We start from the raw sequence: 24,278 nt of genomic DNA, 5'->3' as shown, positions 1-24,278 counted from the left end.
TGCTACGTGAAGTCTGAGTGCAGCATGGGCACACTGAGAAACATTCAATGAGAATCCAAAGAAATAATGAATGCCGTGTGTAATTATGGAATTTAAGTCAATCACTGCAGTATTTCGTGTGAATGGCTGGAGTGTTCAGTGTGAACCGGGTAGATACAGTGACTACAGTTACAAAGTTAATAGCAATAGACATCAATGCTGAAAGGTGTTGCTGTTTTTTAATCACCGGATAGAAACGCCATTCACTCTTTGGGCTTTTGCGATATATTCACATATGCTTAAAATTTGCTAATAATTTTGAAGTTCACCCCCAATGCAAATCCAAATGAACAAATAAAACAAATCTCCGGAGACCTCCCATATTAAGGAACTCACCATCTCATTTTCCTCTCCATGGTTGATCAGCTGGCAGTGCTCATCGATGTAGTTCGCTTTACCTCCCATCACTCGGTGATACCGCACGCCGGACTGCACAAAGTCAGCACACCAGGAGTTTACCTGTGCTTCTCCGCCTGCGTAAAGTCCTGGAATTTTGGCAGCGCGTCCTTCCATTGGGCGGGACTCCAGGGAGGAATAGAGGACAGGCGCCTGCTAGTACAACCTTCTCTATTCTCTCGGGCTCCGAAGCCTTAACCCTCCGCGTCACGGACCAACAGGTAGGTGGACTTTCTCCGCATTCCATGAGTCTTGTCACCCATTCATTAAACGTGACTCTCCCAGTGAGGGGTCGCTGTCCTCCGCGTTTGTCAGTCTGTAAAGACGTGCGCACTTGGCCACCAGCTCAATGTCCTCAGTTTCTCTGTCCACCAATGTTCAGCACGCCAGGTCTACTGGAGTCTTATTCTGAGAAAACTCACCACAGGATCTCTATTTCATGTCAATTGGGGAACCTCTTGCTCTGTCACACTTCCATGTTTAATCTGTTATTGCATAAATATGAAGCTCTGTGTAGCAATTAAATTCAGACAATGAAGCAACTGCAATAAAATCTACTGACTCAAGTTACATGCTTTGTTCACAGGTTCCACAAGAAGCTTTACTGTTGGCTATGGTCAAGTGTAGGCAGCAATTAAGAGGATTATGGCTGCAAGGACCTGTATAGCAATCAGACCCAAGTGTCAGGCGTGTGTACATCATGCACAAAAGTTTAATGTCACTATTCTTTATTTTAAGTTCAGAAAAGTACAGCAGTTTTCCAAACTGGAATAGACTGATTCCATCATTAAGATTTTGACAGCTGGATGCCCATCCTGACAGTAATTATCTGGGCTTGGGACTGGCACCAAGTTGTAATTGTTTTTCCCCTTGGTAAGGTTTATAAGACCATGGTAAGACTAACAATGATGTGAGGAGCAGAGACATGAGCCATAAAAGGAGCACAAGAGAAGAAGTTGGATATGGTAGAAATGAGAATATTGAGATGGATGTGTGGAGGGACAAAAAATGATTAAATGAAAGAATGCAATAAAAGTGTAAGAGATACACATCTAAGAAAAGTACAAGAAAGTCAGTTGAAGTGGTATGGATATGTGATGCGGAGAGACAATGAATATCTGAGCAAGCAAGTAATGGAAATATCCATCCATATTATCCATATTACTAAAAGAGAATGGTAAACCTAGTACTAAACGAGAATGGTAAACCGGATGGAGGCAGGGACATGGGCCGTGGACGCAAAAGACGTAGTGCGCAGGCGCCACACAAAGCCCCCCCATAGTAAAACGGGAGAGACTACGCACGTGCGCCACACAAAGCCATCCCCCCCCCCCCCCCCCCCGCACCAGAGCAGAACGGGAGAAACTACGAACCGTCAGAGTAGGAAACAAAATAAAACGTCATAAAGAGGATAAAGAACAGGGACAAACACATGAAGAGCAGGTTACAGAACAAAGCCCCATAAAGGGATTAAAGAAACAAAGCACCCCCCAGTGAAACGGGAGAGACTACGCGCGTGCGCAGACACCACACAAAACCACCACCCCCCCACCCCCCCCCCCCCCCCGCCCCCAGCACCAGAGCAAAACGGGAGAGACTACGAACCGTCACAGTAGGAAACAAAGCAAAACGTCATAAAGAGGTTAAAGAACAGGGACAAACACATAGAGAGCAGGTTACAAAACAAAGCCCTCAGAAATAAAACACAGAGTAGGAAACGAAGTAAAACTTCATAAAGGGATTAAACAACGGGGACGAACACATGAAGAGCGGGTTACAGATGATGAAAACTGGAATGCAACAGCTACAAACAAACCTGGGTACTAAACACATAATAATAATAATAATAATACATTTTATTTATACAAGGCGCCTTTCAGGGAACTCAAGGACACCGAACAACAATAAATAAATAAATAATTAAATAAAAGACACAATTATAAAAAAAAACTTAAAACATCAGAAAATCTAGAAATTAAAACCAAACAAAACCATTATAATCAGGAGGAAAAAGAAAAAGCCATTTTAAACAGATGCGTTTTAAGTTTACATTTGAAGGATGAATATGATTTGATATTTCGGAGATCCGCAGGCAATGAATTCCAGAGCTTGGGAGCAGAACGGCTGAAAGCTCTGCTCCCCATGGTGGTTAGACGGGCGGGAGGGATAGTCAGATGGGTGGAGGAAGAGGATCTAAGGTTACGGGATGGAATGGCAACATGAAGAAGGTCAGACAGATATGGAGGGGCGAGGTTATGGATGGCCTTAAATGTTAATAGTAGAATCTTAAAATCAATACGAAACTTAATCGGGAGCCAATGAAGCTGCTGCAAGACCGGAGTAATATGGTGAATAGATGGGATTTAAGTGATGATACGTGCTGCAGAATTCTGGACTAACTGAAGCTTATGAAGAGATTTATTCGGGAGACCAAAGAGGAGTGAATTGCAGTAGTCCAGCCGAGAAGTGACAAGACTATGAACAAGAATGGCAGTGGTGTGAGGAGTGAGGGAGGGGCGAATACGATTAATATTACGTAGGTGGAAGTAAGCAGACCGGGTGATGTTATTAATGTGAGATTGGAAGGATAGAGTACTGTCGAGGATGACACCCAGACTCTTGACCTGAGATGATGGGGAAACAACAAAGTCATCAATAATAAGAGAAAGATTATTGGTTTTGGATAATGATGATTTTGAACCAATGAGGAGAACCTCAGTTTTATCACTGTTTAATTTAAGAAAATTCGAAGAAAACCAGGATTTAATTTCAGCAATGCAGTCAATAAGCGAGGGTGGTGGAAAAGAGGAGGTGGGATTACCAGCAAGGTAGAGCTGGGTGTCATCAGCATAACAGTGAAAATTAATGTTATATTTGCGAAAAATATTGCCAAGGGGAAGAAGGTAAATAATAAAAAGAAGAGGCCCCAGGACAGAGCCCTGGGGCACACCAGAGGTAACAGCCGTGGGTTGGGATGTGAAGGTTTTAAGTTGTATGAACTGAGTGCGGCCTAAGAGGTAGGATCTAAACCAATCAAGTGGAATGTGGGTAATGCCAATCAGAGATAATCTATTAAGGAGGGTGGTATGACAAATAGTATCAAAGGCCGCACTCAGATCAAGGAGGATGAGAATAGTGATTAGACCAGAATCAGCAGCCATAAGGAGGTCATTAGTAATTTTAACAAGTGCCGTTTCTGTACTATGAAGGGGGCGAAAACCAGACTGGAACTTTTCATATAGATTATTATGAGATAAATGGGTGTGAAGTTGGATAGCTACTATTTTTTCAAGAATTTTGGAGATAAAGGGCAAGTTAGAAATGGGGCGAAAATTATTGAAATTAGTAGGATCAGCACCAGGTTTTTTTAGTATTGGGGTTATAGCAGCAGTTTTAAAAGATGACATGCAGACCGAGATACAGAATATAAAAGCAGAAACAACGACAGTTAAACGTCCACAACACACAGCGGAGGCGGACCCTGAAGGTTCAGGCGTACCTACATCGGCCGTCAGAACGCGTAGTGAAGTACAAAAGGCAAAGGCGCCTGCACAGCATGGTAAGAACCGACATAATACGGAAGGCGCAGGCGTCGCCGCCATATTGTGAGTGGCACTAATGCGTAGATCTAATGAACGTGGACTCCTACAACGCGCGTCTCAAACTGCATAAGCAAAGTAGGCACGGTTTCAACACGACACAGCTCGAGTGACCGAGATACAAACACGCGACTGCCTGGATATAATTAATGAACGCAAGTGCCTACAACGTGCGTCTGAAATGACGCAAACCAGGCAGAGACTCCTCCAAAAAGAAAGAGCTCGACTAGACGATATACGAAGTGAAACTGGAAACACTACAGAGTCCGCAGTGCTCCACAATGCACCGCATAATAGTTCGGAAAGAGCTTCGTATTAACAGTGGAGAGACCCACAGTGACACGGGCGAACGCTCCGTATTAAACATACGTCATCCTCACACGTCAAAACTATACAGCATAGGTGAACCACATTACAGTGCTGCATTATTAACAGTACGATAAACATCACAGTATCGCAAACAAATGAAAATTATTACTCGAAAAAGGGAAAATAAAATCGCCACGGACCAGGTGTCATTATAACAAAAACAGAATAAAGCGAGGTCTCAAATGAAAGACAGAGTGGAAAGCAAAGTGAAACGTCATAAATGGTACGGACGGGACTCCGTATTACCAGTGGAGAAGCCCAGAGTGACATGGGAGAGCGCTCCGTATTAAACGTGCGTCATCCTCACACCTGGCTGCCCAGCAGACACGGGTTCGAAACGCTGGGGGTAGGCGAGCGAAGCGAGGTGGGGGCGAAGCCCCCTTGTAAGTACAGGACAGAGAAAGTGAGGGATGTTGTAGTGGAAGTGAATGGATAAAATAAAAGAAGATTTAAAGAAAAAGGGTTTGCCCAGGGAAGAGGTGCTGTATGGAGGTTGATTAGGTATATTGACCCTATTTAAAAGTGGGGAAAAATTAAAAGGAAGAGGAAGTAGTACTAGGGTGTTGTACCATGTTAGCCATTATGAATGTAGTGAGAAGTCAAGCAAAATGACACGTTATTGGCTATCTGAAAAGATTACAATATGCAAGCTTTCAATGCAACTCAGACCCCTTCTCGGATGAGGAAGAGGAAGAAAAAAGATATGTCAGCAGGACCAGAACATTAAAAAATGTGTTCATAGGTTATGAATTTCCATAATTTGTTTAGTGTGGGCATCTACCCCTCCAGAATGTCACTTGTCTGGTGTGGGGTTACAGTGTGCTCTTGCATATCACAGACTTACAATTAATCCTGGATGGAGCCAGTCCATTACAGGGAAAAGCCACATGCACATACATTCAGAGTCAACTATAGGTTTATAGGTATACAGCTCTAACTGCAAGCAAGTTGAAAAATAACATAACCACAGGGAGAACACACAAAATTGATACCCAGGCAGAATTTGAGCCCAGGATGGCAAAGTGCCAAAGCAGAGCCATCTGAAAATGGGTGTGAAGAACGTGCACTGGTGAACCACTCATTCCCAAATTCACAATCCCTCTTCACATATACATAAAAATACATTCATAAATGTCTAGGTGTTTTAGTAAAGGGACACGCATAACTTGTTTTTACTCAATGAAATCTAAAGTTAGTGAAAACACACACACACATCATTCAAAATAAGAGACATGTTATAGGTTATCAACTGTGAGCTAAATGACATTGTGGAATGTTCCCTAACTAAGATAGTTTGAAAAAATTTGTTGGTGGAAACAATAGTGAGTACAAGGAAAGATAAGGACAAGTAGTACAATAGGTATAAGACAAGAACAAGGAAGCAGAAAGAGGGAGGGTCTTTGAAAAGTTTGTTGTAAAACCAGGAGCTTAGAAGAGATGGACATGGGTGGTGATCTTGACCAAAAAAGGTCAAAAAGGTTGCTGGTGAGACAAGTGAAGGAAGGTACTAATAGCATTAGCAAGAACTGTTCAGGCCAGTTAAGTGACTACTTAATTTCCTCAATGCTACTCCAAGGCATTACCTCTCCACTGAAAAATCTGTCAACACTTGTCCCAGGACAAAACTTCCAGTGCCACTAATACTGCCCTGTGCCCCGCTCACCCCCTGAGACAGCCCTGTAGAGAAGTACAGGTATTAAATACCATGCCACCATCCAACCATGGTGTTGAAAGTCATGATGATTTTTCTTAGCTACAAAGCTGGAGGCCTATACTTTGTTTCAGGCTGCTTCAGTGTTGGGTTGCTTCATTTGTATACTGTGATGCCAACCAACAAGTAAAAGCCATTGGAACTGTGGATGGAATGTGACATAAGAAGTAAAAGTTGGCCTAAAAATAAAAGAGAATTAAGATTTGCTTATAATGGAACACAACTATGATTGGTTTCATCTGTGCAATTGTGTCAAGGTGTCTTGTGCTGATCCCAGTATGCTACCCCCAACTGTCAAGTTTTAGCTGAATTGCAAGCTCCTGATATGGACATTAGCCAGGGTGAAATTGGCCTACAGACTTTTAGATGAGCTTGACCTTCATGACGTGTCTCTTATTAATTCCTGAAGGGACTTTGGCAGCTTGTACACTTTTGGAAGTCCTTTTTTTTTAATATTTTTATTTTATTAATTTTCATTGTAATCATTCCATACAAACAGATCAATTTATAACCCAACAAATTTGAAAACAAATCAAACCCCACCCCTGAGAAGGAGAGCTTAGCTAAAGGAAAATTGCTTTAGGCTTTTTAATAAGGCAACATTAGACAAAAGAAGGGGAGAAGTAAATATCTATATAAATAAGAGATGGAGAAGGGAGTTAAATGCAATAATAGTTATTTCTCTTATTCTGAAATAATGTTGATTAAATCCTGCCATGTTTTGAAAAAATTTTGTACAGATCCTCTAACTGAAAATTTGATTTTTTCCAATTTCAAATAATATAAAACATCGGTTTCCCACTGACTTATAAGAGGAGAATTAGGATTCTTCCAATTTAACAAAATAAGTCTGCGTGCCAAGAGTGTAGTGAATGCAATCACCGTTTGCTTGTCCTTCTCCAATTCCAGTCCATCTGGAAGGACACCAAACACAGCTGTTAGTTGGCCACTTTTGGAAGTCCTAACAGAACACTTTTGGAAGTCCTAACAGTGCTTTTTCACTTTCTCCATTTATCTCTATATATATAAAATCCAACATTTGTCTGTCTGTCTGTATGTCTGCCACCTTTTCACAAGAGAACCACTGAACGGATTTAGATCAGGTTTTTATCTATAATTTGCTTGAACATCCTGGTTAATTTTGCGACTTCTGTCATTGTGCTATGTATCATAGTGTGCTTGCAGTACCGATTTATTTAATCTGAGAGACACGCAGTGGGCCCCTCCTCACTCATGCACCAGCCTCATGGAGTACCTTACCTTCGCTTAGCTAGCGAACAAGAGAACTACTTTAATGGATTTAGATTGGGTTTTTTTCTATAATTTGATTGAACATTCTGATTTATTTTGTGACTTCTCTTATTGTGCAAAGAATCATAGTTCGCTTGCAGGAGTGATATATTTGTGCTAATCCGAGACAGAGGCTGTGGGCCAAGAGGAGGGGGAAGCGTGACGTCAGGAGTGGGGAGCCAGGCAGGGCCTTCCTCACTGCCCTGTGTCACTACTACGCAGGCAGAGCCACGGAGGACGACTAGTATAATATCTGTGTGATGGGGGCTGGTATAGTCACCATGAATAGAAGTAGATTTCAACAACTTTCCTCCATCCTTTCCAAAGAGGTTTCCTTAAACTGGTTTTGTTTCCACTCTCCGATTGAGAACCAGACTTACATATCTGATCTATATTATGTGTGGCATGCCCCAGACTTACATTTACTTAATTTTAGGTTAATTAACACCTTCTTTAAGTTATGTCCTAATTGTGCAAATGAAACTTGAACTTATTAGAATAATAGTTAGAGCTACTGCCTTCCATATTTAGGGAACAGAGTTCATGTCAGTGACCAGCTGTTATCTGTGTGCCATTTCATGTTCTGCATGTGGAGATTTTCCCAGCTTCTAGGATTCTCCTTTATAATTGAAAAGCTGATGGGTGTGTTAGGCTGATTAATGACCTAAAATTGTCCCAGTATGAGTGACTGCAGGTGTGTGAGTGAATGAACTTTTTTAAAGTCTGGCATCCTGTTTGTTTTTTGTCTCTGCCTTGCACTTGATGTTATGAATACACTTTGGCTCTCTGTGACTCTGTTATTAAATTGACAAGGTTTAGTAAATGGTTTGAAAGATTAAAATTATAGGTCCACTTTCAGCTTAATAATACAAAATTCTGTTTAATAAGAGCACACCCCCATTATTATTTTATGTATTTTGGACATGAATGTTGTGAGCTTTGCAGGTTGAAGAGAAAAAGCAGCAAATTAAAGAGCAATTTAAGACACACAGGCATGATTGGGAGACTTGCTGGCAATAGGGTATGGTACTGAAAATGCTCTTGTGGTAGCCCATTGTGTATATGTTGCACACTACAGAAGCACAAGTATGAGAAAGAGAGCTGATGACCTGAGTGAAAACATGTAGTGCTCCCCCATGACACTAGAGGGTGGGTGACAAAGCAGTAGGCAGAAATTCCTGACCCTGTGACTTAAAGGAATGTCAGGCTAGGGAAAAAACACCAGAGGTAGCAATACATCCTTGGTCTTAGAGGGTAAACACTTACAAAATTAAGAGAATAATACTGTGCTATCCCTCCAACAAAACAGACTGTTGGGAAACCTGCCTTGGAGGCCTGACACTTTAAAGCCAAAAGAACGATCAAGGATGCAGGGACACCAATGATTGCTAAGTTGAGCTACAACCTGCTGCCCTGGGCAAATGTAGGGCTACCCTGTCCCTAAGGATAGAGCTTAATGCTTCTTCACAGCCAGGTACTATTTGCGCACAGCATCAGCATCAAAAAATAAACTAGCAGGAGGAAGAGGCAAAGGCCAAAGAACAATACGAGTGACAGGAACTAAAAACTGAGTACTTTGGTATAATACTGTGATTGGAATGGCTCACTCATTTTCCTGTGGTTAGAAAAAGGTGCAAGACCTGTATAGGCAGCCCAGGAAGAGAAGCAGGTTTATTGTTTTAATTCTGTCTGTTCTGTGCTTTGTTTTCCCTGTGATCTTCCCACCCTTAAATTTTTGTTTAATAAAAGTGCAGTTGTGATTAATTCTGGAGGGCTGCCATGATGCACAATACAGTTAGGTACATAAGTATTTGGGCAATGGCACAATTTTCATAATTTTGGCTCTATACACCACTATGATGGATTTGAAATGAAGAAATAATTACATTATTGAAGTGTAGACTTTCAGCATTAATTCAAAGGGTTTTAGCAGGAATATTGTATGAGTCATTTAGGAATGACAGTCATTTTTATACATGGCCCATCCTTTTTAGGGGCTTAAAAGTATTTGGACATTTGAGTGACATGCTGTTCCACAGCTAGGTGTGAGCATGGTCCCTCATTATTTCATTAACTATTAATTAGGTAGATTATTGAATGTTGATTATTGAAGTTGATTACAATTTTGGAATTTGAATTTAGATGCCGTCACTATGAACTCTCACGATGAGGCCCAAAGAGATGTCCATGCAAGTGAAAAAATGGCCATCATTAGGCTCAGAAAACAAAACAAACCCATCCAAGAGATAGCAGAAACACCAGAAGTGGTCAGTTCAACCATTTGGTACATTCTTAAAGAGAAGGAATGCACTGGTGAGCTCAGCAGCTCCAGAAGGTCTGGAGAACTATAGAAGACAATTGTGCTGGATGACTGCAGAATTATTTCCTTGGGGAAGAAAACCAGTTCACGACATTTAGTCAAACCAAGAACACTTTCTAGGAGGTAGGCCTACCATTGCCAAAGTAGGCCTATCATTGCCGAAGAGAAGACTTCATGAAAATAAATACAGAGGGTTTACTACAAGGTGAAAACCACTGGTAATACTCAAGCATAGGAAGGACAGGTTAGATTTTACCAGAAAATATTTTTTAAAAAAATACAGTTTTGGAATGGTCTTCTTTGGACAAATTAAATTAAGATCAATATGTACCAGAATGATGGATAAAGAAGAGTATTGGAGAAAAAAAGGAACGGCTCATTATCTGTAGCATACCACATCATCTGTGAAACACAATGGAGGCAGCATTATGGTATGGGCATGCATGACTGCCAATGGAAGTGGGTCACTGGTGTTTATTGATGATATGACTGCTGACAAAATTTGCAGGATGATTTCTGAAGTGTACAGAACTATACTGTCTGCTCAGGTTCAGACGAATGCTGTAAAACTGATAGGATGGCGCTTCACAGTACAGATGGACATTAAGCCAAAACATACTGTGACAGTAAACCAAATGCTTTTCAAGGCACAGAAGTGGAATATTCTTCAATGGGCAAGTTGATTAACTGACTTCCACCCAACTGGACATGCATTTCACTTGCTGAAGACAAAACTGAAAGCAGACAGTCCAACGAACAAGCAGTACTTGAGGAAATCTGCAGTAAAGGCCTGGAGAAGAATCAATAGGGTAGAAATCCGGCACTTGGAGAAGGCCATGGGTTCCAGACTTCAGACAGTTATTGACTGCTAAAGATTTTTAACCAAGTATTGAAAATGATTATTATATTCATGATTATGTTAGTTTGTTCAAATACTTTTGAGCCCTTACAAATGGGGTGACCATGTATAAAAAATACTGTCTTTTCTAAATGGCTCAAATAATGTTTTTGTTAAACACCTTAAATTAAAGCTGAACGTCTACACATCTTGATTGCTTCATTTCAAATCCTTTGTGGTTGTGCTTAGAGCCAAAATTATGAAAATTGTTTCACTGTCCAAATAATTATGGACCTAACTAGAAAAAGGATTAATATAATAATTAATATAATTTGATTAATGTAAGTATACCTCTAATCCTCCTGATCTTGTTTTTACACCATGCCTTCTGATCCCAGGGCCAGAGCTGTGCTGCCTTCTCATTTCCTTAAGTAACTGTTCTTACACGTGGAGTTTAAGTCACACAATTGAAAATATTTATGAACATAATAAGCATTCAGGAGAAGCCTTTCAGGCACATATGAGGAATATGTTTCTGCAGGCCAGGAATTTTATTGGCGAGCAAGTATGGGCAAATTCAGTAAAGCTGCTGCAGAAGTATGTTGCTTCCCATTGGCAGGATCTCTTCTAAATTATGTGCTTGTGGTTTGAAACAAAATGAATCAACTCTCACATCTGCTCAAAAAGGGAAACTCCTTCTGGTACTGGAGCACAGCATGCAACAGGTAACACCCCCCACTGACCCACCAGAGTGCCTCAAGCTATGTCACTTAAAAATATGCAAAGGGGAGAAAGCAGGACAAATAGTGAACTTCAGCCATAATGTTAATCTCTACTGGGACAATGGGACAAACTTCAGTGGCACTGAGTGCTAAACACTTGACTGTAACCTTCGGAAGTGGAAATTCTAGTTAAAAGCCAGAGCAAAGCTTATTTTTTTAAATGAAGGAGCTTTTTTTATTATATCTTTCCACAGTCAATAATGTTATGGTTGATGAGATCCACAAAACTCAAGAAAAACTTCAAGAAACAGTAAACAGCCCTGGTAATATATATATATATGTGTGTGTGACCAGCAGGGACGCCTGGAAGGACCGGGAGAGGGACTATGCCTCCTCCGGACCACGAGAGGGCAGCCGCCCTGATTTGTATGGGGGCCATGGGAAGTGAGCATGGAAGCTCAATCCTGTAGGGGCCCATGGCCACCACCAGGGGGTGCCTGGAGGATTGAGGAGCCCTGGACGTCAACACTTCCGCCACACCCGGAAGTGCTGCCAAAAGGATTACCAGGGACACCCGAAGTGCTTCTGGGTGCTCATGCGGCACTTCCACCACACCAGGAAGTGCTGCAGGAAGATCGTCAGAGGGCACCTGGAGCACGTTCGGGTGGGTACAAAAGAGGCCGCCTTCCTCCAGTCATTAGCCAGAGTTGGGAGGAAGAGGACAAAGCTCGGGAAGGAGGAACGGAGGCGGTGGAAGGAAGGAAGACCCATTGGAAGGCCTGGACTTAAGGGTGATTGGTGCAGGGGCACTGTGTGCTGTGTGGGACTGTTTTGTGGACTTTTATGTAAATAAACTTGTGCGTGTTGCACTTATTGGTATCTGCCTGTATATATATATATGTATATATATATATATATATATATATATATACATATACAGATATATACATATATATACACACATTATATATATACACACACAAACACACCCATACACACACCAAGCACACACTAGGGCCAATGAGGAATCGCCAATCCGCCTAAACTGCATGTCTTTGGACTGTGGGAGGAAACCGGAGCGCCCGGAGGAAACCCACACAGACACGGGGAGAACATGCAAACTCCACGCAGGGAGGACCCGAGAAGCGAACCCAGGTCTCCTAACTGCGAGGCAGCAGCGCTTTGTTTGTTTTTTATGATTTTTACAAAAGCAAATTTAAAATGAGCAGAACAAGAACAAAAGGAGAAGATAATGTTATCCTCTAGGCAAAGACAAAACATACCAAACTCAAATACAGTATTCAAAATCCAAACAGAGGTCATAAACCAGAAAATCACAGACTTATTTACAAATAATAAAACTAAGTTGAGCGCTGCTGCCTCGCAGTTGGGACACCTGGGGACCTGGGTTCAATTCCCGGGTCCTCCCTGCGTGGAGTTTGCATGTTCTCCCCGTGTCTGCGTGGGTTTCCTCCGGGCGCTCCGGTTTCCTCCCACGTTCCAAAGACATGCAGGTTAGGTGGATTGGCGATTTTAACTTGGCCCTAGTGTGTGCTTGGTGTGTGGGTGTGTTTGTGTGTGTCCTGTGGTGGGTTGGCACCCTGCCCGGGATTGGTTCCTGCCTTGTGCCCTGTGTTGGCTGGGATTGGCTCCAGCAGACCCCTGTGACCCTGTGTTTGGATTCAGCGGGTTGGAAAATGGATGGATGGATGGAAAACTAAGTTAAGGTCTTATCTGTTATGACCACAAAACTGGCAGTATTTGAGAATGACCAGGAGAAAAACATATGAAATAGGCAAGGAAAAACTTAAAATTTAGGTTAAAGGTTAAATCTGGAAAAAATTAAAGAAAGCTATATGACAAGTCAACAAGTCAAACAAAAGACAAATTCAGAGTCAATAAGCAATACCAAAGGTTGGTACCCAAGGTATTTGACAAAAATGATTTTTCTGAAGCAGAAAACAGAGAAAAATTGCCCCAGAATACCGTATGTGCTGTCACAGGCAAAATCAGCTTTATGACCTTCAAGGACATGCCCATGACAGCTATGTGTGCCCTTATTATGGGTGCCCAAAATGACAGTGAACATATACAATCCTAAATATTGGTCAAAATGGACAGAAAATAATTAACAACCCCAAGTACTGACACATTGTCTGAAAACTTACCACAAGTAATGTAACTCTCAACATCTTCATGCTTTATTTAGATCAAGGGTGGTCCTCATAGCTGCAGTGTCAAATGGTCCCACTCCCCTTGGGCTCAACAAACAAGACAAGGAATATCACAAACAAAATAACTACCTAATATTCACCATAATAAAAGAATAAATGTCTGTTTGTTTCTCTGTATCTATGTGTCTGTTCAATTTGCTGTGTCTGTATTATATTCCATTTGGTATGGGATTCATGAAAGGAGTGCTGATATTTGTAATGTACCATCTGTTGGAATGACAAATGCAATGCATTTTATTATTACATGCATTACTGTTATATTTCAGCAAGGGTTTCTTCCCTGATAGGTACAACTCCTTGTTTTATGTAATTTTTTTAAGTTTTTGAATCATTTTTTTATGTTAATGTTTATTTTGTTCATCTGCACTGTGTACTATACCTATGTTATGTTCCAGGTGTTTTTGTGGGTGGTGCCCAAAGGGTGAGGCCACATGCCAGTAACTACCAGGATCTGCCTCTGCCCTATAAATCTGAAAGGTCTCCCATAATTCCAGGCAGTTCATTATTATTGTGCTCTGGAGTGAGTGAGCTATTGTGTTTTTTCTGTGCCTTGTACTTTTCTGTGTTTTTTCTGGATTTTTGGACCTTTGCTGTGTTTCTTGATCTTCCTCATTGGGTTGTGTATTGAGATGTGTGTGTCTTAGATGGGTAGCATGCCTAGTAAAGTAAGAAGCAATTAAATTGATGTGATATTAATAAAACAGTTATGCAAAATTAAAAAAACACATTCAATAATATAAAATACAAAGAGTTTGATAAAAAATGGCAAGATATGAAGAGAAAAGAAACTAAAGTCAGGGATGAAGTCCAGGTTGAACTATAACAAAGGGTTACCGTTGTTTAAGTATATGCTTATTACAACTGCCAGGTTAGCTTGATCAGAGTCACATGGTGTGTCAGAAGAACACACACAACTGAAGACTTAGTGGTTTACAGGTCAGTACTTGACTATCGGCAAGTCACAATGAGATCCATTTAAGTAAAAAAACTTTTTGTAAATTCCTGTTTGTCTCTCTGAGTCCACTCAAAGTATAATGAGACTACTGTGTGACTAAAGATGGTAGGTTTTTTAATCCACATATATTGTTATAGTATTCTGATGCCATACTCTTTTTTGCTTTTGACGCACACTATTTTGATCTCTGTTTTTGACTAGTATTATTGGCAGTCATATCATGCATTATGCAATCTGACTCCTTCAATAAAAATGTTGGTGCACAGCCTCTAGCATTCTAGCTTCGGTTCATCTTCTTTTTTCGGCACCTTTGTTAGTGTATTGGAAGCTAAGATGCATCTTGCTCTGTTACACCCATCACCTGCATGTCCTCTCTCACCACATCCATAAACCTTTGTTTAGGCCTTCCTCTTTTCCTCTTCCCTGACAGCTCTACCCTGCTCCCAATATACCCAGCATCTTTTCTCTGCACATGTCCAACCGTCCAACTTGAGCTGACCCTCTAATGTACTCATTTCTAATCCTATCCATCCTTGTCACACCCAGTTCAAATCTTAGCATCTTTAACTCTGCCACCTCCAGCTCTGTCTCCTGCTTTCTGGTCAGTGCCACCGTCTCCAACCCATATAACATAGTTGGTCTCACTACCGTCCTGTAGACCTTCCCTTTCACTCTTGCTGATACCCGTCTGTCACAAATTACTCCTGACACTCTTCTCCAACCATTCCACCCTGCTTGCACTCTCTTTTTCACCTCTCTTCTGCAATCCCCATTACTCAGTACTGTTGATCCCAAGTATTTAAACTCATCCACCTTCGCCAACTCTACTCCCTGCATCCTCACCATTCCACTGACTTCCCTCTCATTTACACACATGTATTCTGTCTTGTTCCTACTGACCTTCATTCCTCTCCTCTCTAGAGCATATCTCCACCTCTCCAGGGTCTCCTCAACCTTCTCCCTACTATTGCTACAGATCACAATGTCACACAATGTCCATGGGGACTCCTGTCTAATCTCGTCTGTCAACCTGTTCATCACCATTGCAAATAAGAAAGGGCTCAGAGCCGATCCCTGATGTAATCCCACCTCCAACTTGAATGCATCCGTCACTCATACCGCAGACCTCACCACAGTCACACTTCCCTTGTACATATCCTGTACAACTCTTACGTACTTCTCTGCCACTCCCGACTTCCTCATACAATACCACAGCTCCTGTCGAGGCACCCTGTCATATGCTTTCTCCAGGTCCACAAAGACACAATGCAACTCCTTCTGGCCTTCTCTAAACTTCTCCATCAACATCCTCAGGGCAAACACTGCATCTGTGGTGCTCTCTCTTGGCATGAAACCATACTGCTGCTCACAAATCATCACCTCACTTCTTAACCTAGCTTCCACTACTCTTTCCCATAACTTCATGCTGTGGCTCATCAATTTTATTCCCCTGTAGTCCTGCACATCCCCCTTATTCTTAATTATTGGCACCAGTACACTTCTCCACTCCTCAGGCATTCTCTCACTTTCCAAGATTCCATTAAACAATTTGTTTAAAAAATCCACTGCCTTCTCTCCTAAACATCTCCATGCTTCCATAGGTATGTCACCTGGACCAACGGCATTTCCATTTTTCATCCTCTTCATAGCTGTCATTACTTCCTCCTTGCTAATCCGTTGCACTTCCTGGTTCACCATCTCCACATCATCCAATCTCTTCTCTCGTTCTCTTCATTCATCAGCCTCTTAAAGTACTCTTTCCATCTGCTCAACATACTCTCCTCGCCTTGTGAGTACGTTTCCATCTTTATCCTTTATCACCCTAACCTGCTGCACATCTTTCCCAGCTCGGTCCCTCTGTCTAGCCAATCGGTACAGGTCTTTTTCTCCCTCCTTAGTGTCCAACCTCTCATATAACTCATCATACGCCTTTTCTTTAGCCTTCGCCACCTCTCTCTTCACCTTGTGCCTTATCTGCTTGTATTCTTGTCTACTTTCTGCATTTCTCTGACTATCCCACTTCTTCTTTGCCATCCTCTTCCTCTGTATGCTCTCCTGTATTTCCTCATTCCACCACCAGGTTTCCTTTTCCTCCTTCCTCTTTCCAGATGTCACGCCAAGCACCCCTCTTGCTGTCACCCTTACTATATCTGCTGTAGTTTCCCAGCTGTCTGGTAACTCTTCACTGCCACCCAGTGCCTGTCTCATCTCCTCCCTAAACTCAACCTTACAGTCTTCCTTTTTCAACTTCCACCATTTGATTCTTGGCTCTGCCCTCACTCTTTTCCTCTTCTTGATCTCCAACGTCATCCTACAGACCATCATCCTATGCTGCTTAACTACACTTTCCCCTGCCACCACTTTGTAGTCTTCAGTCTCCCTCAGATCAACTCTTCTGCATAGGAATGTAATCTACCTGTGTGCATCTTCCTCCACTCTTGTATGTAACCCTATGTTCCTCCCTCTTCTTAAAATACGTATTCACCACAGCCATGTCCATCCTTTTGGCAAAATCCATTATCCTCTGACCTTCTTCATTCCTCTTCTTGACACCATACCTACCCATCACCTCCTTGTCTCCACTGTTCCCTTCACCAACATGCCCATTGAAATCCGCTCCAATCACCACTTTCTGTCCCTTGGGTACACTGTTCATCACTTCATCCAACTCACTCCAAAAATCTTCTCACCCATTGCACACCCAACTTGTGGTGCATATGCACTAACAACATTCATTATCACACCTCCAATTTCTAGCTTCATAATCATTACTCTGTCTGACACTCTTTTCACCTCCAGAACACTCTTGACATACTGTTCCTTCAGAATAACTCCTACCCCATTTCTCCTCCCATCCACACCATGATAGAACAATTTGAATCCACCTCCGATCCACCTGGCCTTACTCCCCTTCCATTTACAGTAGTCTCTTGCATGCACAATATATCCACCTTCCTTCTCACCATCTTATCTGCTAACTCTCTCCCCTTACCAGTAATACTGCCAACATTCAAAGTTCCTACCCTCAGTTCCACTCTCTTTACTTTCCTCCTCTCCTCCTGCCTCTGGACACGTCTCCCCCCTCTTCTTCTCCTTCTTCTTCTTCGGCCAACAGTAGCCCCCTGTTGACTAACGGTACAGGTGGCATTTATTGTTCATTAGGTCATTGTTAACCTGGGGCTCGACCAATCCGGTATGAAAATTTGTATTGTTGTCCGCATATTGATTTGGTAAAATTTTACACCGGATGCCCTTTCTGACGAAACCCATTTATCCGGGCTTGGGACTGGCATGAAGAAACACACTGGTTTGTGCATCCCCTGTGGCTGGGTTTGTAAAAGCTGTTTCAATATACTATCTAATCTGAAATATATCCTTGCTTTGTTCATAAAATGCAGTATATAAAATATTTATTGATACTCTTCTCTGCTTTCCTTTTCCTTTTTTTTCTCTCTGGTAGCCATCACCACCTATTCAAAAGTACTCTGTATGAAATCCTCTGGGATGAAGCCTAAAAAAACAATAAGGAATGACTTATGAACATTTATGTTAGATAGAATGCCCAGAGAGGGCTGGGTGGTGTTTTGGCCTTGGATCCCATGCAGGTTTTGCTTTTTTCTCCAGCCTCACGGAAGTTTTTACGTCTGACCTTGTCATCTGACTTATCTTTAAAGACTTAGAACACAAGTGCTATATACTGTATAAGGAATCTGTTTTTCTGCTATTTATCTATCTATTTTATGTAAACCTGTATTGATATATCTTTGTTATTTATTCATTACTAGGGGGATTTGCCCCCTGCTCGCTTCGTGCTCCAACCCCCCTGTCTGCGCTACACGCTAGTCTCTTTGCGGTTTTGTCGCTCACATATGGGGATGCAGTTATGCAATTTAAACAGATATTTATTTTCATGGGAATTGTTACATATGCATAATGGAACTATTTTACATTACAGCGAGTAATTAACCATATTAAAAAAGAGTAAAATATAATAATCTGAAAGTAAATTATATTTTATGTTGCGTTAGAGTTATTTGTTTCGTAATACGATTTTGTTCTGTTTGGCTTTGAAATTAACATGCAAATACTTTTTAAACTTACACTTTTACTGTAAAACTTCAGTAAAAAGTATTTTTTTAATTTAATTTTTTTCAATATCGCATTGAATTTTGAATTTGTTTGGACTTTCATCGTGACAACGCAACGTATAACTGCCTGTGATTGAATTTCGTTTCTTTCTCTCTATTAAATAAAATGACTTTTTCGAATGTTTGGCTCTGAGATTTGTTAATTGTCTTTGCAAAAGCTATTCTATTCTATATCTAGTTGATGTTTTTATGTTCTGCACGATCACTACCAACTGTTTCAGCATAGTCTATTGATACACATTTAACCAATTTGCCATGTAACCGATCATCATTTTTGGCGTTAATTCGTTTGACTTCATCGTTTCTTGGTGCTAGGATTGCCCGTGTACTCATTTTTCTGTTGATAACCCTTCGTAATGAAATTCTTCAGTAACATTTGGGCATAATAAGTCATCTTTTATTGGGAACTTAAAGTGAGGAAAACATTAAAATTTATAAGAGCTGAGAGAGCAGAAACTGTGTCTTTCAAAAGCATTCACACGAATGAGAGGTGAGAGGACAATGTGCGTGGTTGAATATGGTTGAGAGGAGGGTGTGACTTGAAAAAATCTCATGGCCAAAATCTCAACTCACGGTACTTGAAAAAATCTCTTGAAAAAAGTCTTGTCACATTAAAAGATTTTAATATAATAGAAAGATTATGTTTAACTATTTTTTTTTCTTTTCTTGCCACTATTTCATTACCATTTTGTAAAACACTTTGAGCTTCATCCTGTGTATGAAAATGTACTATAAAATAAATGTTATCTACAAACCTATCCTGAACCATGGTTCAGCAGCAATAATATTTCTGGTGTTTCGAGCACAAACATCATTTGACTTTGGTGTTTACACCTCTTCACTTTTTGAAAGATGGTTCCATTTTCATAGTGTAACTAAACAAGAAGGATGAGTTTAATGAGAATGTAAAAATTTTTCAAAACAGGCATTTATTTACCCACAGCTTCTATTGGGACACCTACACACAATGAAACGCTCACACCCTCACTCCCCCCAAAAAACAGAATGACTCTCCTAACCTAAAGGGCTCCATATGGGCGACATGAACCGCACAACAGTCACAAAACACACCAAAGCAGCAATCACACACTGGGCTGTTTGCTAAAGGGTCAGTGCACTTCTATTCAAGTATTTCAAAGCACTCTATTTCCAATTATAAATGTGATCCTTATATATTTATCTGCTTTTTCTCAAAAATTGCAATTATCACTATAGTTTGTTGAGGACAAACTTATTTCCAAACATGTAAAAGCCTGCTAGGATAAAACTCCATGTTGTCCAGCCGCTGGTCTAATCCCTGTGATGGTGGTGAGCAACTCATGGTAAATTGTTTGTTGGATTTGTGTGTGCAGTCCTAAATAAGCAGGTAAGTATCGCTTACCACAGAAATTGAGGTTCAGAATCAAAAAGCACATTGGCTATCAAACAGGCAAAGGTCAGTAGCAGTCATGACAAAAAGAAGAGCTGCACTGCATTCAAATTTTACTTAACCTTTTCAAAGTGAAAAAAGACAAGTCAGTCCTGTTCACCTAGTACCTTTCTGTAATCTATTAAAATTCTGCACTAAGCAAGTAATACATTATAATTATACCCTTTTTTTCATTTTTAAGCTGAATGAATGAATGCTACATTCATTGTTTTTTATATAGCGACTAAGTATGCCTTGATTTCTCATATTCAGAAAGGAAAGCAAGAAATAAGATCAAATATTTATCTTCAATCCGCTGGTGACAGGGTGTGTTAAGTGTCATATTGATTCATTAAATGCCAGCATCACCTGGACTGCCTCAGGGCAGCAATTAATCTTTCATACAATACAAATACCAGGACTCCATTTCCCAGAATACACCGCATCTCAGCTCTGCCAGATCTACTCTTGCCCAAAGTACAAATATTTACATCAAAAACACTATTGATGAAAATGTTTAATTCATCTGTCTGGCTATGAAAGTAAATACAGCTGTCTTTCCACACTTTTCTTACAATTTTTTTTGTAATCGCAATATAAATAGATAGCAAGTTTTGGGTGGACACGTGTGGTGACAATCTGACATTTAATAACAGGAACCAAGGGCAACCATAAGCATAATTGCTTTTAATACTTAAGCAAGTCATAATTGTGAGCTTGAGTTCAACCTGAAATAGCAAAAAGTGTGCTCAAACACTACTTAACATATACATATATTGACACACAAAACTAGATGCAGGTAACACAGCATTGAATTTAAATCCCTCAGAAAATACATGTCATTATTATTTTATGCTACTGTACAGAAAATGCAACGTTGATACACACAAAGTGGGAGTAATAATAAAACAATCAATTGTCCATCCATCCATCCATTGTCTCCCGCTTATCCAAGGTCGGGTCACGGGGGCAGCAGCTTGAGCAGAGATGCCCAGACTTCCCTCTCCCCGGCCACTTCTTCTAGCTCTTCCGGGAGAATCCCAAGGCGTTCCCAGGCCAGCCGAGAGACATAGTCCCTCCAACGTGTCCTGGGTCTTCCCCGGGCCTCCTCCCGGTTAGATGTGCCCGGAACACCTCACCAGGGAGGCGTCCAGGAGGCATCCTGATCAGATGCCCGAGCCACCTCATCTGATGCCGCACCGATCCACCTGTCGATCTCACGCTCTATTCTTCCCTCACTCGTGAACAAGACCCCGAGATATTTGAACTCCTCCACTTGGGGCAGGATCTCGCTACCAACCCTGAGAGGGCACTCCACCCTTTTCCGGCTGAGGACCATGGTCTCGGATTTGGAGGTGCTGATTCTCATCCCAGCCGCTTCACACTCGGCTGCGAACCGATCCAGAGAGAGCTGAAGATCACGGCCTGATGAAGCAAACAGGACAACATCATCTGCAAAAAGCAGTGACCCAATCCTGAGCCCACCAAACCAGACCCCCTCAACGCCCTGGCTGCGCCTAGAAATTCTGTCCATAAAAGTTATGAACAGAATCGGTGACAAAGGGCAGCCCTGGCGGAGTCCAACTCTCACTGGAAACGGGTTCGACTTACTGCCGGCAATGCGGACCAGGCTCTGGCAACGATTGTACAGGGACCGAACAGCCCTTATCAAGGGGGCCGGTACCCCATACTCTCGGAGTACCCCCCACAGGATTCCCCGAGGGACACGGTCGAATGCCTTTTCCAAGTCCACAAAACACATGTAGACTGGTTGGGCAAACTCCCATGCATCCTCCAGGACCCTGCTAAGGGTGTAGAGCTGGTCCACTGTTCCGCGACCAGGACGAAAACCACACTGTTCCTCCTGAATCCGAGGCTCGACTATCCGAAGGACCCTCCTCTCCAGGACCCCTGAATAGACTTTTCCAGGGAGGCTGAGGAGTGTGATCCCCCTGTAGTTGGAACACACCCTCCGATCCCCTTTCTTAAAGAGGGGGACCACCACCCCGGTCTGCCAATCCAGAGGCACTGTCCCTGATGTCCATGCGATGTTGCAGAGGCGTGTCAACCAAGACAGTCCTACAACATCCAGAGCCTTGAGGAACTCCGGGCGTATCTCATCCACCCCCGGGGCCCTGCCACCAAGGAGTTTTTTGACCACCTCGGTGACCTCAGTCCCAGAGATGGGGGAGCCCACCTCCGAGTCCCCAGGCTCTGCTTCCTCATTGGAAGGCATGTTAATGGGATTGAGTAGGTCTTCGAAGTACTCCCCCCACCGACCCACAATGTCCCGAGTCGAAGTCAGCAGCGCACCATCCCCACCATATACAGTGTTGACACTGCACTGCTTCCCCTTCCTGAGACGCCGGATGGTGGACCAGAATCTCCTCGAAGCCATCCGAAAGTCGTTCTCCATGGCCTCCCCGAACTCCTCCCACGCCCAAGTTTTTGCCTCAGCAACCACCAAAGCCGCATTCCGCTTGGCCTGCCGGTACCTATCAGCTGCCTCCAGGGTCCCATAGGACAAAAGGGACCGGTAGGACTCCTTCTTCAGCTTGACGGCATCCTTCACTGCCGGTGTCCACCAACGGGTTCGGGGATTGCCGCCACGACAGGCACCGACCACCTTACGGCCACAGCTCCGGTCAGCTGCCTCAACAATAGAGGCACGGAACATGGCCCATTCGGACTCAATGTCCCCCACCTCCCTCGGGATGTGGTCGAAGTTCTGCCGGAGGTGGGAGTTGAAGCTACTTCTGACAGGGGGCTCTGCCAGACGTTCCCAGCAGACCCTCACAACACGTTTGGGCCTACCACGCCTGACCAGCATCCTCCCCCACCATCGAAGCCAACTCACCACCAGGTGGTGATCAGTTGACAGCTCCGCCCCTCTCTTCACCCGAGTGTCCAAGACATGTGGCCGCAAGTCCGACGACACGACCACAAAGTCGATCATCGAACTGAGGCCTAGGGTGTCCTGGTGCCAAGTGCACATATGAACACCCCTATGCTTGAACATGGTGTTCGTTATGGACAATCCGTGATGAGCACAGAAGTCCAATAACAAAACACCGCTCGGGTTCAGATCGGGGGGGCCATTCCTCCCAATCACGCCCTTCCAGGTCTCACTGTCATTGCCCACGTGAGCATTGAAGTCTCCCAGCAGAACGAGGGAGTCCCCCGAAGGTATGCCCTCTAGCACCCCCACCAGGGACTCCAAAAAGGGTGGGTACTCCGAACTGCTGTTCGGTGCAAACGCACAAACAACAGTTAGGACCCATCCCCCCACCCGAAGGCGAAGGGAGGCTACCCTCTCGTCCACCGGGGTAAACCCCAATGTACAGGCTCCAAGTCGGGGGGCAATAAGTATACCCACACCCGCTCGGCGCCTCTCACCGGGGGCAACTCCAGAGTGGTACAGAGTCCAGCCCCTCTCAAGGAGATTGGTTCCAGAGTCCAAGCTGTGCGTCGAGGTGAGTCCGACTATATCTAGCCGGAACCTCTCAACTTCGCGCACTAGCTCAGGCTCCTTCCCCTTCAGAGAGGTGACATTCCACGTCCCAAGAGCCAGCTTCTGTAGCCGAGGATCGGACCGCCAAGGTCCCCGCCTTCGGCCACCACCCAACTCACACTGCACCCGACCTCCTTGGCCCCTCCCATAGGTGGTGAGCCCATGGGAAGGGGGACCCACGTTGTCTCTTCGGGCTGTGCCCGGCCGAGCCCCATGGGTGCAGGCCCGGCCACCAGGCGCTCGCCATCGAGCCCCACCTCCAGGCCTGGCTCCAGAGTGGGGCCCCGGTGACCCGCGTCCGGGCAAGGGAAAACGCCGTCCAAAATTGTTTTCCATCATAGGAGGTTTGTTTAACCGCTCTTTGTCTCATCCCTCACCTAGGACCAGTTTGCCTTGGGTGGCCCTACCAGGGGCATAAAGCCCCGGAAAACAGAGCTCCTAGGATCATTGGGACACGCAAACCCCTCCACCACGATAAGGTGGCGGTTAAAAGAGGGGACAATCAATTGTACCAAACGCATTTGTTAATTATAGGCACACATTGTTAATCATCCACTTACTCAGCATGGAATGCAAACAGGACTGAATGAAGCAACAGTGCACCCCAAATTCACATAATGAAAATACCCCTCTCCCTAAAATTTTATTTGTTACCAGGCACAAATATGCATATTGAGTTCTAACTCTATGTTCACCTTCCCACTTCAATCATTCATGTGAGTTTCTGGTCTCAGTATT

At 43.0% G+C, this 24,278-nt stretch overlaps 3 protein-coding genes across 4 annotated transcripts in view; 1 reads left to right on the top strand and 2 right to left on the bottom strand.

Annotated features, from left to right (window-relative positions):
- Positions 1-791, bottom strand: part of LOC114646646 (probable cation-transporting ATPase 13A4) — a 72,583-nt gene extending 71,792 nt beyond the window's left edge. The window contains exon 1 of one of the 2 annotated variants that reach the window (XM_051922006.1): positions 376-791. In XM_051922006.1, the coding sequence (XP_051777966.1) occupies positions 376-552 (177 nt within the window). In that variant the 5' untranslated portion in view covers positions 553-791. The remainder of the gene's footprint in view (positions 1-375) is intronic. The other variant, XM_051922001.1, reaches the window with a different exon arrangement.
- LOC114646647 (probable cation-transporting ATPase 13A4) overlaps positions 1-24,278 on the bottom strand; it is a 287,738-nt gene that overhangs the window by 72,658 nt on the left and 190,802 nt on the right. The window lies entirely within an intron of this gene.
- The window catches only part of plaat1 (phospholipase A and acyltransferase 1), a 274,219-nt gene that overhangs the window by 107,976 nt on the left and 141,965 nt on the right, over positions 1-24,278 (top strand). The window lies entirely within an intron of this gene.

The sequence above is a fragment of the Erpetoichthys calabaricus genome, chromosome 2 (genome assembly GCF_900747795.2).
Source record: "Erpetoichthys calabaricus chromosome 2, fErpCal1.3, whole genome shotgun sequence".
Taxonomy (NCBI): Eukaryota; Metazoa; Chordata; class Cladistia; order Polypteriformes; family Polypteridae; genus Erpetoichthys; species Erpetoichthys calabaricus.
Note: the sequence above shows the minus strand (reverse complement) of the source record. Positions and strands in the feature narration are given on the sequence as shown.